Source organism: Sparus aurata, chromosome 9 (assembly GCF_900880675.1).
Source record: "Sparus aurata chromosome 9, fSpaAur1.1, whole genome shotgun sequence".
Lineage (NCBI taxonomy): Eukaryota > Metazoa > Chordata > Actinopteri > Spariformes > Sparidae > Sparus > Sparus aurata.
In genome coordinates, this window is record NC_044195.1 from 6,262,822 (window position 1) to 6,277,376 (window position 14,555).

At 37.4% G+C, this 14,555-nt stretch overlaps 1 protein-coding gene across 3 annotated transcripts; it reads left to right on the forward strand.

The window, feature by feature from the left end:
* Positions 1 to 7,712: 7,712 nt before the first annotated feature.
* On the forward strand, positions 7,713 to 14,197 carry LOC115587596 (uncharacterized). 3 transcript variants are annotated; one of them, XM_030427512.1, is made up of 6 exons: positions 7,740 to 7,782; positions 7,900 to 8,008; positions 8,598 to 8,721; positions 10,282 to 10,493; positions 10,808 to 10,947; positions 13,564 to 14,197. In XM_030427512.1, the coding sequence occupies exons 2-6, from the start codon at positions 7,936 to 7,938 to the stop codon at positions 13,654 to 13,656; spliced, it is 642 nt and encodes a 213-aa protein (XP_030283372.1). In that variant the 5' UTR covers positions 7,740 to 7,782; positions 7,900 to 7,935; the 3' UTR covers positions 13,657 to 14,197. The 3 variants fall into 3 exon arrangements, with proteins under 3 accessions (XP_030283371.1, XP_030283372.1, XP_030283374.1); XM_030427514.1 differs by having other exon boundaries at positions 7,766 to 7,782; positions 8,601 to 8,721; XM_030427511.1 differs by having other exon boundaries at positions 7,713 to 8,008.
* The last annotated feature ends 358 nt before the right edge of the window (positions 14,198 to 14,555 follow it).

The window sequence follows — 14,555 nt, forward strand, 5'->3', positions numbered from 1 at the left end:
GAAGACAACAGGGCATTGTACTGCTAAACGGCACCAACAAAAAAAGACATATTTTAGCCATCTAAAAGGAGGCACACTTACAATACATAGACAGACCTTTCCCTTGGGACTACATTCCCTCGAGCATACAATGGCTGTATCCCCATTCACTGTATTATGCCGTATATCTGCTGTTTGGGATGGATTTTCAGTAGCTTTCTAAATACAAAATCTCAATACATAATCTTTAAAACACAAGGGGAAGAGGTGTCACCAGTTATCGCCTAACTGAGTGTTTCAAATAAGGAAAAGTTTCCTGGAAAATAAGTAAAAATTCTCTCTGTGGACCACAGCATGTCCACCTCCACCACAGACGATGACATGTGTCATTGAGTGCAACTCATTCGCCTGAGTTTAACAAGGGCTCAGTAAACATAAAGAAATCTGACTGATTTGAGAAAATGAAATCAGGACAGTGACTGTAAAAGGAGGCATGATGTAAGACAAACTTGACCCTAATCTATTTCCACATGGTCAAAAGAACTTGAAGAGCACATCCACATTCCTCAGAAGAATGAATCATTTTGATCAAAATGACCCCAAGAACGTTCTTTTACACTGCCATGAGAAGAATATGTTTGGCTTTGCAAGTAGCCCCTGTGTGAGGGTTGCTGCATTTGCCGGAGCCTTCCTGTCATTTGTGTGGCTTATCAAGCAAACAGCATGACACTAGTCTGTAACCTGTTTGAGATAAAAGTATGAACCACTTCCTCTGAATCAGCTTGAGATGCGAGTTATTCAACCTCTGCAATGTTTTTTCAGTTGATTAAAGTTTCCCTGGTTATGTTACTGACGTGACTTTCGGGTTATTGACCTGCTGGCTGTTTACCAGCCACAGTGACTCTTGTGTGAATGAACTTCCTGTCTTGGGTTTTACCAAAAGTATGTCAGTCTTATTGTATTGCATTAGAACTAGTTCATGCTGTCCGACATCAGAAATTAAAAGTGTCAAAGGCCACACTTTAAGGTAGAGTGAAAAGAGGAGTTGTGGTATAGTTAAAATAAGGACATTATCACACATTTTGAGACTCTGGGAGAAGACATTCATAGTGTCAGTTTGTCACAACAAAAAGTGAGAGAAAGAGTTACAGTGTTCAAACCCTGACTGCTCTCTCACCTCCAGGTCAAAGATATTTAACCATTAGCAAGCACTGAAGAAACACAGGTCAACTCTTGATTTCCAGTCATGAAAATCATCAGTACAGTTTACCAGCTTGGTTCTCGGAATATGATTATCGGAGGAGACTGAATTGAAACATAAAATGAAAGGAGAGGAGTTTTCCTTTTAATGTTTCCAAAAGGAGCATGTGTAAAACAAAAATAAAAGCTTCAAGGATTGACCCTTGTGGAACTCCAGATTTTCACTTCAACAGTTTTAGAATTAAAGATGATGATAGAAGCTTATATATTCTTTGAATAGGAACAATTTCAGTGAACTGTTATGGTGGTTATGTCGAGGACATTATTATAAATATTATATATTTCCGTTGGAAATATTTCAACAGACTCATATGCAAAGGACTTGGACTAATGATCTGGGACATAGAACAATCTTTCTATCAAGGATGGTTAGCAAAGATGTCTAGCTCAGCATAATAAGCTATCTAAGGTTAGCATAGCATGCTTATCAAGATTGACATTCAGGTGCTGAATACTTTGAAAAGATGAATGTTTGCTTGCAACACTCGGTGCTGGCTTTGCCATGAGTGTAAAAATGGTTAGGTCATTTAATAGTCAACATTCTGCTGCCACCATCTGCTCGCTAAGTAGCTAAATAGGACCTCAATACTTGTATTATAGCTGTATGTTCATGTTAGAACACAAAATATAGTTATGAACTCAAAAGGACATCATTGTGTTTTTTTCATATTGAAACGCAATTCACCTGTTTAAAGTGATCATATACCAAAAAACTGATCACTGCTAACAGCAGCAGCATGCCATTAGATAAAGGACTGATAATAACACAATACATGCTTTGAATTGCTTATATATAGTTATGCAGTGTTCTAAACAGACCACATGGCATACAGCAATGACAGAATGCCCATTACAGCCATAAGAGACTTGAGACTTGACTTAGAAAAAAACAACCTGTGAACACTTTTTGCATTAACAATGCTCACAATCGCAATAATTACATGCAGATGTTCAGCAGTTATACAACTGCTACTATCTCTGTTTCAGTTTCTAATTTGTGTTTGTGTTGTGTTTTCATTCCACTTTTAACCAAAAAGCTTTCAGACACACACTCATACACCCCAGTGAGTGAGCCACCATGCTCGTCAGACCATTAGGGAAACAGAGTTTGGTTTCTTGCACAAGATACATTGACTTGCTGACTGAGGGTCCAGGCATACAGATGGCTTATTTCGAAGTAAGTCATAGCTCTGGCATAGGGGCAGAGGAGAAAAATAGGGAGATGTACGAATTACACAGCCGTTTGTCTTAAAGGCGAGATGCTTTGCTCTGTATGAATGACCAACGGTGGCGAATTGGCGAACCGTCGCTGCGGCGATAATGCGGCTTCACAATGTGAATTGGGCTAGTGTGTGACAGAGTTATTGTAGTTTTAACATTTTTATGAGTTTTCATTTTAATTTAGTTTTTTTTTTTTGTTTTTTTATCTAGGAATTTAATTCAGTTACCTATAATAACCCTGGTGTGTGTGTGTGTGAGGGAGAAGTTAATTTACAGTGGAAAACGAGAGGCTTCAGGAGAGGAAAGGACAGGAGGCTGAAGGTGCTATTCCTTTCTTGTTCTGACTCCCTGCTCATGCATTCATTGAATGAATCCGAACATTGTGAAACACAACAAAAACTCACTGATGGCCTAGGCCAGTTGGGAAGGGCCATAAGTCGACAACCCTGTGATTAGTGGATGTCATCGAGCCCAGCATTGCTAAAAAAATACTCATCAGTGGTTATGTCCCCCCAGCATTGAATTTGTTTCATTTGACTTGCCTATCAATGGAAAATTGGTATGGTAATCGAAATATAAAAAACTGATACAAATAACCCAGTGATGGACAATGAAGTTCAGAGAAAAAGCAGGCTCCTAAACTGATGGTGTCTGTGGTTTTACTTGTCATTGACTCTCACGAACAAAGACTTCACAGAAGCACAAACACTGAAAAACAGGATGTTAACACTGCTGACACTAGTTACCCCAGATCATATCAAAGAGTTCATTTTTGAGACATTTGTTGCTGATATAGACAATAGACACTTACAGATTCCACAGATAGCAGTGACAGATTGAGCAAAAGAACTCAAATTAAGATTTTTTCTGAATACAGTCAGTTTCCTTAGAGGAAGTCTAAAATGCAGACAACCACATCAACAGACAAACAAAAACTGTAATTTCCATTTTATCCCACTTAATAATTAATCTCAAATTATAAAGCCTGCATACTTGCAATCCACAAGTGAAGGTCAAACATATATATGTATATATATATATTTCTTCATCTGTACATTCATTTAAAAGTAAAAATGTAGTTATTTTTAGACTGAGATTTTAAACAGCTATAATAAGACATACACCCTTATATGCACTATGGTGTGCAGTAAATTTATAAATAATTTATGAAATAGTAATGATTCCTAAGTACACTATGCTTTGGATATATATATATATATATATATATATATATATATATATATATATATATATATATATATATATATATATATATATTTTAAAGAAGTTTAATTACCTTCTTTCTAAATTCTTAAAGGTCAATACTGCAAGAAAGCTGACTTTTTAATCTCATTCCCAACTGGTCAAATCCTGACGTGTTGATATTGTAAGTAGGATTGGCTGCAATCCCCAAAGGGTTAGTGCTTGATGAGTTGGGAATTCTAACAAATTGGACCTTTAAAATGATATCCACTTATTGTTAGTCATTGAAAATTCTAGAATATATGAATATACAAATATCATTTCAGAAGATTAACTTTGGGAAAAAAAGATGTCCTCTAGATCACTGAAAAGTGAATTGCCAAAATATGTGCACTGGAAGTTTCAAGTTTCCACATCGAGTTTCCACATTCCACATACCGTAAGTTCCATAACGAACAACAACTGGACTCCAAAGTACTTGTGATGTCACAACACAAGCTCAAACATCCAAGTGATGGGACAACAAGCACACTAATGTTTTTTTTTTTATTTATTTTGTTCAAAATAAGGCTGACAGGACCCATTCAGCCTGTGTAGTAAAGACTTTTACCTTTCCTCAGTGGCGGATCTAGGATTTTTCTGAGTAAGGGGCCATCAAGGGGCCACAATATTCATAGAGGGGCCAAGTATTTCTCCAACATCCTTGCACACAATATATACATTTAAAAAACGAAATAACACCAAAGTGTACAATTTAATAAGTTTGATTGTAATTAAACTTATTAAAATGTACACTTTGGTGTTAATTAGTTTTTTAAATATCATGACACAATGAATGCATTCATCACTCAGTTGGGTATTTACATGACAGATTATAGAGTTTAAATCTAGCGGTCCAAATGATCGCTTACGGCAGTTCTAGTAATGTTGAATTCTGGCCCTTCTGAAGTCCAACTGACACTTTGGTCACGGGGGATCCGTTGTGTGACAGCGGAGAGTCAGCAGCTGGATTTTGCACCCACGGTCAGTAGTATTAGCAGATGTATGGGCAAACAAACAAACAACAACCACCATGACCATTATTCATTGTATTATTACATTTGTGGGAAGTTTTTCCAATAAAGATTTTCACGTCCCCACAAACAAATCCCTGCAAACGTAATAGTTATTACATGTGTGGGAAATCGTGTGTTACGTTTATAGCATCGGCTCTTGTGGAAAATGTACATTTGTGGGTTTATTACATTAAATGCTGCAGATTTTTACGTTTGTGGGTTTATTGACGATATTAAATGACGATGTTTGTCTCTTAATACCCTACAAAGCCTCCTGCAGGCCTAATGCAGATAGACATTGAAGCCAAGTATCATAATCCTTTTTGTAACCAGAAACACAAGTCTCGCTCACAGAGAAGTCTTGCTATGAAAGATACGTTTTGTCTCATGTAGACCATCAAAATCATCAAATTAGCCCACATTCCTTGAGGTAAACTCGAGCTCAAGCTTACCTCTTGTGAGAATTCCAAAGAAGTCGCTAACAAAACAGATCACTTATTATTAAACAAAAAGGTCTGTCTCCAAATTGTTTCTGTAATTTTGCCACACACTTAGAAGACACTTGGATCTTAAATCACTTGTTTACCCAAACTATTACATTTGCAGTAATATAAAACAGAGAGAAGAAGAAGAAAGCAAAAAAATCACATTTACATACATCAGGGTTTTAATGACAAAGAGGTAATATAGGCTTTATACCGTTTCTTTTAGAATAATAATAACAACTGTATTTGTATAGCAAATAAAAAAAAATGGTTTACGAAGTGATTCGACAGAACAAAACAAGAATACAATTAACAGTTACAAAGGACGATAAAATAGATTGCATGAAATAGCTGAAATAACAGAGGTAATGACACAAATGAATAAAGTAGGTGAAATAATAGAGATGGAATAAATGAAATAAAAAAGGCACAGTCCCCTTTAGTTTTTAGTCTCGACTTTGGAACCGTTAGGAGGGCCCCGCCTGAGGATCTTAGGAGGGCCCCGCCTGAGGATCTAAGGCTGCGAGCTGGCTCATAGGGAATTCAAATATCTGTAATATAGCCCGGCGTCAGACCTGAGCGTGCTCTAAAAGTGATCAGTAAAATCTTAAATTCAATTCTAAAGCAGACAGGGAGCCAATGGAGGGAAGCTAGTATTGGAGTGATGTGTTGACATCTGTTAAAACCAGTTAGAAGCCTTGCTGCTGAATTCTGTACCAGTTGGAGACGAGAGAGTTATTTTTGATTTATGCCGGAGAGAAAGGCGTTGCAGTAATCTAGTCTGGAAAAGATGAATGCGTGAATGACTTTTTCCAGATCGGGGGGTGTGAACATGTGTTTTATTCTACAGACAGAGCGTAGTTGATAGAAGCAGGTGCAGGACCCTGCTGGTCTGTAAGATTCGGTCTGGGGGGTGATATTTAGCCTGGGGGGGTGACTCTATAACTTTAACTACAATTCTGGGGTTGGAGTGATTAGCTAAAATTAATTTAGAAAAGAATGACGTTCTTGCTTCTCCAACTGCTTTTTGATCATCTCTCATGGCATCTTTCCAGGTCTGATAAAACATGTGTAAGCTTGTCTTTTTCCTTTTTCTTTCATCTCTCCTGCAATCTCTTTTCATTGCTTGAGTGTGGGTATTTAGCCAGGGTTACAGTGCTCTACTGTTTTTTTTTGTTTTTATAGGGGGCGATGACGTCCAGGGCAGACTGACAGGGATGGTTAAAAAAGGAGACCAGCTCCTGTGTGTTAAAATCAAAGCAGTCAAAGAAGCACTTAACAGCTCTGAAAACTTGCTAGCTGAGCTGGTGTTAAAAACTCGGCCGCGGACTGGTGCGCTGTGATTAAAAGGTGTCTGGTTTTAAATGATAAAACAGTTTTATGATCCGACACACAAATATCATTAATAGTTAGATTATCTGGACTGAGGCCACTGGACAGAACCAGGTCCAGGATGTGACCCTTTGAATGAGTAGGCTCTTGAACTGCCTGGGTGAGGTTAAAAGACTCCAGAATATCCATAAAATCTGGAGTGAAAGACTGAGGATAGCAACAAACACGAATGTTAAAATCACCTAGAAGAAGAATTCTGTCTTACCTTGTCATCAAATGAGACAAAAGCTCTGCAACCTTTGGTTTGGTTTGGGCGGTCTGTAGAGTGCTAAAATTATTACTGAAACCTTTGAGTGAACCACAAAACCAAGATGTTCAAAAGACGTAAAACTACCATGTACAACAGGCGTGCCATTAAAATCTTTTCTGTAAATGACAGCAGATGACTCAGGTTTACTGGACAGCTGTGGTTTAGGAGTACTTTGCAAAGGAACTGCATGTTCTGCTTTTAGTTTTACATGCAGGCTTCCTTATTTTAAGAACCATGTGGTGGGGCCCAACAACATGAAATTGTGACTGCATTAACAATGCTATTTCAGCCAGGAGACTGAAAGAAAATGAAAGATGTATCTTTTTCCAAGAGTGATACAAAGCATAATCATAATCTTAGTGTTCATAATAACAGTTAATAAAACAAAGTGTTGGACAATGGGAAAAAAGAATATAGTAAAACAAGTAAATATTAACAAATTAACCACCCACACAATATCAACGATTGGTCCTAGCTTAATCAAGCTTGCACAATCCAACAGAACACTGAGAGAATCTAGACCCTTATGCAATGGGAGAGTGTTATAATGCATTGTGGTTTATTATTTTCGGTTTTATTTTGTAGTGATATCAAAGTAGTGCCCACTGTTGTGTTTCCCTCCTGTGGTCCTTTGCTCCTCCCCTGCCTCCTCCCCGCCAAATCTAATAGCTAGCTCTAATTCTCTGAATATGTGATTGTGGTGATGCCTCTAAGTTGCAGGAAATCTGACACTCCCCGCAGGAAATTGTGTGATTTACGCTTCCTTTTGCTTCTTAAAAAAAGAAAGAAAATGAGAAGCCATTGCATGACGAAAGTTAGCAACAGGAAACAGTGCCACCCACAGAAACTACAAAAACAAGCTGAGTTCCAGTTGATAACTGTAGAGTGAGAGGTATGACAGCAATTAAGAACAGGCACCATAGAAGCACAGACTGTGGTGAGATCAGCATTTATTCCGACCTCAAAAGTTCCTTTAAACTGTTTAATAATGAGGTCAGCATCAGAATGAGCTGTTTGTGACTTACGTTGGCTACCACTGGTGTCTGTGATCCAGTTTTGAACACACCGCAAGAGGAGCAGAAACGCTGAGATGTCAGGTAGCAGCGTCAACATCTTCACCATCTTCACAATTCATCTGAGCTTCATCCTCCACCCAAGCAATGGTAGGATTATTCATTTCACCATCTGCCAATAGGAATTCACATAGTTCTTTTCTCTTCTTTATGTATTAATAGGACCAATAATAGTAATTAATCTAACGACTGAATGTGAATTCCCTGATCAAACATTGCTTTACATATGCGTTTGCTTTGTTGTAAATTTTTTTGTAATCATTTCAGACACAGTCATTACATTAACATACGTTGATGAAGGTTCTCAGTTGTCCAGTTCATGGTAATTCTAAGTGCTACGTTGCAGGCAAGGGGACTTGTTTCAGTTTCTTGTAGATGTTTCACCTCTCATCCGAGAAGCTTCTTGCTGAAGAAGCCTCTCGCATGAGAGGGTGAAACGTCTTCAAGAAACTGAAACAAGTCCACTTGCCTGCAACGTAGCACTTAGAATTACATTAACATAGTGAATACAGTATAAGTCATGACCCTGTTCAGTCTGAAAATGCCCTTCGATTTCTTAAACAGGCTGATTTAACTTCTTAAATGAAATCTGAAACTATTTTCTGATGAAAATTAGAGAAAAAAAAAGAAAAGTTAGTTAGATATTAATGTTTTGATGAAATGAATCCTTTTCATTCAGCAGGCTTTAAGGTGATTCAGCCACACAGTCAGACTGTAAACTCAGACCGGGTAGCCTCCATCAGCTGTGAACACACCGCAAACGTCACCTCTGTGGAAGATATTCGACTCTTTGGAATACCACCGTATGTATCCTGGTGTAATTCAATTGATAGTATTTAAGTAATTCATCATATTAATAGTAGTTCATAATAGGTTATGAATTAAAATTAAAGGAAGGGTTATCGCCTCACCCCGATTCCAATGTCGTATGGTTTCTGTGTCCACAAAACAGCATGCTCCAATGCTCCAAAGCAATGTAGGATAATGACTGAGTTTTTATTTTTGGATGAACTTATCCTTAAAAATGAATTAATGCTTTTCCACATTAAAGTGCATATACTGTTTTTTTTTTTTATTGTGTTTTTTTGTATTTGAAAGTCCAAATGTTTTCTAAGATTGATACCAGTGTCATGTCCGCACTCAGCTAAAGCTGCTGGCTTAGCTTAGCACAAACACTGGATATTGGATGTTACATGTGGGACTATTTCTTGATGGTGGAAGAACTTAGATCATATACACACTGTTTATTGGAGTCAACTAATACAACCTAAATATAGAAGTATTCATTGTTTCAAGTTAATGAAACTCAATCTTTTTTATTTTCAGACAACTTCAGAACTTATAAACATGAGTTCTTAAACTTCTTACTTGAAGTCTTTTGATTTAAAATGATCAATTGGATGCATATATTATTAGCAAAATGTACTTAAAGTATGAAAATACTGGACTAAAACATGGCTACATTCCTTGCGAGTACCCCTTTACCACTTGTCGAAAATCCCATTAAACCCACTATGATCCAAGTCAGTTGACTCTGCAGTAGACATGGGATGTGGTCTATTGTTGTTTTCCCTTCAGTTACAACTGTTTACAGTGCACTGGTGACGTGAAACATAGCGCTTCAGATAAAACTCAAAGACGGGCTGCCTTAAGGCCCCCACACACCGCCTACACTCAAACCAACAGCCAACTGCCTTTATCCGACCACTCCGTTGCCTCTCGTCTGAACCGATCGGCAGAAAAGTTGCATTGAACACACCGCTTCTACTTGCTGCTAACTCCACAGTAGTGTGTACGTGCATAGAAAAACAAAGCGCACACAGTATTCCGCGCCTCCCACACGCCCTGCTGATTCGCTAGCACACAACCAATCAGAGAATCCAATGGCTCGGACGGCCAACAGCCAACCTTCTCAGACTTTGCATGTTGAATTGGAGCAGACAACGTCCGCGCGTTTCCAAAAGCTACCAATGCAGCTGAACACACCGAACAGATTTGTTCCCGACCTTGTCCGAGTATCCCCAAACGCCTCAGACGTCCAATGGTTGGGCCAGTGTGTTCCTGCCTTTCCCTGCAGGAAGTAGGAAAGGGGTCATAAATGTAAAAAAAAAGTATAAATTAGCATAGAATAGAAATACTCGAGTAAAAATATGTCAGAATTGCACTTGTACAGCTCTTGAGTAAATGTATTTGGTTACATTTCACCGCTGAACACCAGTCTTCTCATCAAAATCTTGGCAAGAAAGTGTATTTCCCAAAATATTGAATTATTCCTTTAAATCATCTCCTAACCCAATCAAAGACTGAAGACTTGGCCCTTCTGGTAGTTGTACTCTGTCTAACAAGTCTCATGTACTTTTCAGGACAAGCGATCCGAAAAAGTTGCTCTGCCAGAAGGGAGACAAAGACCAATGTGAGAACATTATCATGGATCTAGAGAGTCCCAACAAGTGTCTTTTCATCATATTCAACATCGGGCCAGAGGCCATGAGCATGAAATATGAGTGTGAGTTCACAGTGAAGGAAAATGATGTAGATCTTACCAAAACTGGGACACCAACCACACTACTGCCAGGTAGGTTTAACCCTTTCGAAGATTTGTAGTGTCTATAATACAAATCAGTCAGACAATAACGTGAACTACAATAGTTTCCTGGGGGTTAAATATTTAATTGCATTTTATTTTAAATATGTACTTCCTGGTTATTAAGTCCTGGTTAAAAGCTGAAATCCTCTCTGAGTTCACTGTTTTTTTTTTTTTCAATGTTACTAGAACTGTGTTTGAGATTGTACTAAAAGTAAATGATGCATCTGTCATACACATTGACATTGCACTTGTGTAAAGTAGTAAAGCACAAACAGGAAATCACCTGACTTTGTTTTTATTAGGTGACAAGGAAGTGGTCTTTACAGCTCATCCTTCTCCTCCTACTCCTCAGTCTGATCACCTGAGGTGGATTCTGATTGGTCTGCTGGCTCTGATACTCGTGTACAGCTGTATCATCACCTCCTTCTACATCAGAATGAGGGTGACTACCTGTCCCTCTCACTTAATGTCTATAATCATTGTTTCTATTTTTTTTTCTGTTGTTGTGGGTTCTTTTGGCAAATGTACTTATTGTAAGTCACTTTGGACAAAAGTGTCTGCTAAATGCCATAAATGTTAATCTAAATGTAATCAATGGGAGAGCATAACTCAGTACTTGAAATCAAATATTATACTTTAAGCAATGTGATGCTTCTACTTCACTACATACGTAAATACTACTAAATAATAATACTACTACTTCTTATAGGTTCAATATATGACAGTCACGTTGACTAGGTGACCATCAACACCTCAGACCAAAATAAAATTGGAAAAAAAAGGAAAAACAGCATATGAAGACACCGCTCATGAAACACAGATCAAACTTTCAAACTATATAGATCAAACAATAAATCATGATTCAGAAACATATTTTAGTTAATGTTTCAGCTTTTATATATAAAGTCTGTAACCCAGCTGCCATATTGTAAAAGGATGCTGGAGGACAGGAAGGGACACACATGCACTCACATGCCTGGACAGCCAGACAGACAGCTTTATATTGGTTACAGGTACAGTTTTCAGTTTTATGTTGTGACAATGCTATGCTTATAGTCTGGTTAGGTGTAGGCACAAAAACTCACTGGTTAGTGTGAGTTGCAGAGCTGATCTGGTGTGCTGGGGTATGGAGCCAGATCAAAGCCAAAGGGTTAGTTATTTTGAAAAAAAAAAATAAATGTGAGTAAAAAGCTCAAAACTTAAAACTGAAAGTTCAAGTTTTGATCTTGAATTAAAAACAAAAAATATTAATAGGAAAAGGTTCATTTCAATTTTGATATAATTTTGATTTCATTCTGAAATTCTTTTGAATAACTTATTTATTTTAAATTAATACCTATATATAATTTCATAATTGAGGTCTTTTTTTTCAGTTGCAGATTTTATGTTTCCAGATTCAAATCTTATTTTCTTTTGCATTCAAATCAAATTTCTTTCGGTCTCAGATATTTTTTTTTCACTTTCAGATCCTTTTTTTTTTTTTAAGTTTCAGGGTTTTGGCCATGATCTCTTATTGTGGGCATGGCATATACTGAGAGGGGCGTGAGTTGTGACTGGCAGCATAATTAAGAAGGCTCAGGACCTTCTCAAATGATGTTGCTTTCAGGAAATCTGGGTATTTTGAGAAACATGACTCAACACTTTCTATACACTGTTTTCACATGATTAGCAGTGAATTAAGTGATGCTCTAGACAAAGTTACATTAAACAAGCTGTTTTAGACCACTCTTGGCAATTGTCAATATATAAGCGCAATAAATGTTTAACAGCCATGATTAAAAAAAATATGTTTCTCAAAGACCCCACATTTCTTGAAGGCAACATAATAAAGAAGGGCCTTCTTTATTATGTTGTCACTGACAAACCACGCTCCTCTCAGTGGATGCCACGCACCCAATGCCAGATCAGTGCTCAAACTCTGAAACTACTGAAAGTGAAACAAATCTGAAAACATTTATCTACAACTGAGAAAAATAAGACCTCGAATATGAAATTATACATAATTAAGAATTAAAATTATTAATACATAATTTGATCATCAGAATTTAATCAAAATTATATTTAAATTGAAATGAACCTTTTCCTACACTCATTTTGATTTTGAAAATGTTTTTTTTTTTATATTTTCATAGATCAAGATCTTGAACTTTGAGTTTCAAAGTATTCTTTTTTAAATCAAATTTTATTTTTGAATTAACAAACCTTTTGGCCTTGATCTGGCTCCATAGAGGGGCAGGGGCGAAAAAAAGGGGCACCATCGTGCAGACAGTCTAGATACATTTGTAGTAAACTGGAAGGCCAGCCTACTGGGCACTTTCCAAGTTATTTTTGGCTGGAAGGCACTTCACCACATTTTGTCCACTTCAAGGGCACTTTATCACACTTTTCCCACTGAAGGTTAGCCTAGAGGGCACTTTATGTCATTTTGGTTCCCTCTAAGGCCACCATCAAGGGTACTACATCATATTTTACCAACCAAAGTGGCTTCCAAGTGCGCACATTAGCAATGTCTATTCGAACATGGGGCCACCAGTATCTAAGGTTAAGAAAATGCAATGTTGGGCTTAAACTATCCGCTTTAGTCACCACAAACATAGCTGGAGGCTTCAGCCCCTTTACATAACAATATTCTGAAGAGGCTTTGACTATACACATTACTCAGAAACAGGGAGAGGAACACATATGTCAAATTGCACATTATGGATATTAGCCCACATGTTATACATTTTATCCATAAGTTTAAAATTTAACAGGGCAATAACTTAGATAAACACTAAAATAGAAGCACTCCAGAAGCCAAAACAAATCTGTTTTTTGCTATTCCGTTATCAAGCTTTCATTAACTTTCAATTGTAACAACATGTAGTAACGTATACCTTGTGACTCAGTAATCCTCCATGACTCTATCAAAGGTACAGAACAGCAATGGTTGTCTGCAACATTGCAATGAGAATATTCTTTTCAGCAGAATCGGAGGCTTGTTTTTTTTTTACTAACATTTGACCTATGATTAAGAACAAAAATCCCAATTTGTCCCTTTTCTGTCTCTTACTTACAGTTAACCAACGGAGGCCCGGAGAACTCCACCTATGTAATCATGAGGAAAGCTCCTCTGCCAAGGAATCCAGCTTTCGACGTTTATTGTGGTTAGCAGAGTCACCTTTCATCACCTGTCTCATGCTGGATGTAATGAGATGGAAAACACGGTCATCTCAGGAGGGAATCTGGAACCATTATGAGACTGCTTTTCTCATGCAGCTGGTATTCTAAATCCCAACTTTTGCTGGATTTGGCTTTGCATCTCATCGCTTACTTTACATGAGTTTAAACTCTTGCACTACTTAAGATGAACAGCAGGGTGAGACAAAGACTGTCTGAAGAGACCGCGCTGTCTGCTACTGTTGTCTCTGCTTTTACAGTTGTATGCAATTCAACCATGGTATCATCCATGATATATTTTCTTTATAGATATGTACAATTGTTGATATTAACCTTTTCAATCAATGTTTCAAACATCCATCTTAATGGAAGTTACTGTATATAATGCTTACACTCAACCATGTGTATCTCTATTTATCTGTATCTCTTTATAATTCCACATTTTTTTTCTGATTCAGATTTTTTGTATTACAATTTATTGTTTTGTGTTTATACACTTGCACATTAAAGTTTAAAATTCTTAAAAAAACAAAGCAATTTTTGGAAAAATTTCTGCTTTTACTCATAAGTGGATGATCCTCCTTCTGATAGGTAGTGACTCAAGGTGGAAAGACCTGCAACAGGCCAGCCCACTACATGTCTGGGTGTTGATCAATGCGATTCTGTCACTAAAAATAGTATAACGTCAAGTGGAGGACTCCAATAAATGCAAAGATAACGCATCAAAATGAAGTTTGACTGTCCTTCCTCTATGTTGCTGTAATTGTATTCACTATCAAATGTATCAACTATTCCTTCTTTTTTGTCTTGAGGTCTGAATGTTCTGTTGTCTTTAAAAAAAAAGAAAAAGTCCTGACAGCAAGAACTGCGTCCAGATGCGAAGCGGAAGGG

Bases quoted from the DNA above. Each gene is read 5' to 3' on its own strand.
- LOC115587596 (XM_030427511.1), top strand. From the start codon at position 7,936: ATGTCAGGTAGCAGCGTCAACATCTTCACCATCTTCACAATTCATCTG. The intron at 8,722-10,281 runs GTATGTATCCTG...TGTACTTTTCAG, and splicing joins CGACTCTTTGGAATACCACC to GACAAGCGATCCGAAAAAGT. The intron at 10,948-13,563 runs GTGACTACCTGT...TCTTACTTACAG, and splicing joins CCTTCTACATCAGAATGAGG to TTAACCAACGGAGGCCCGGA.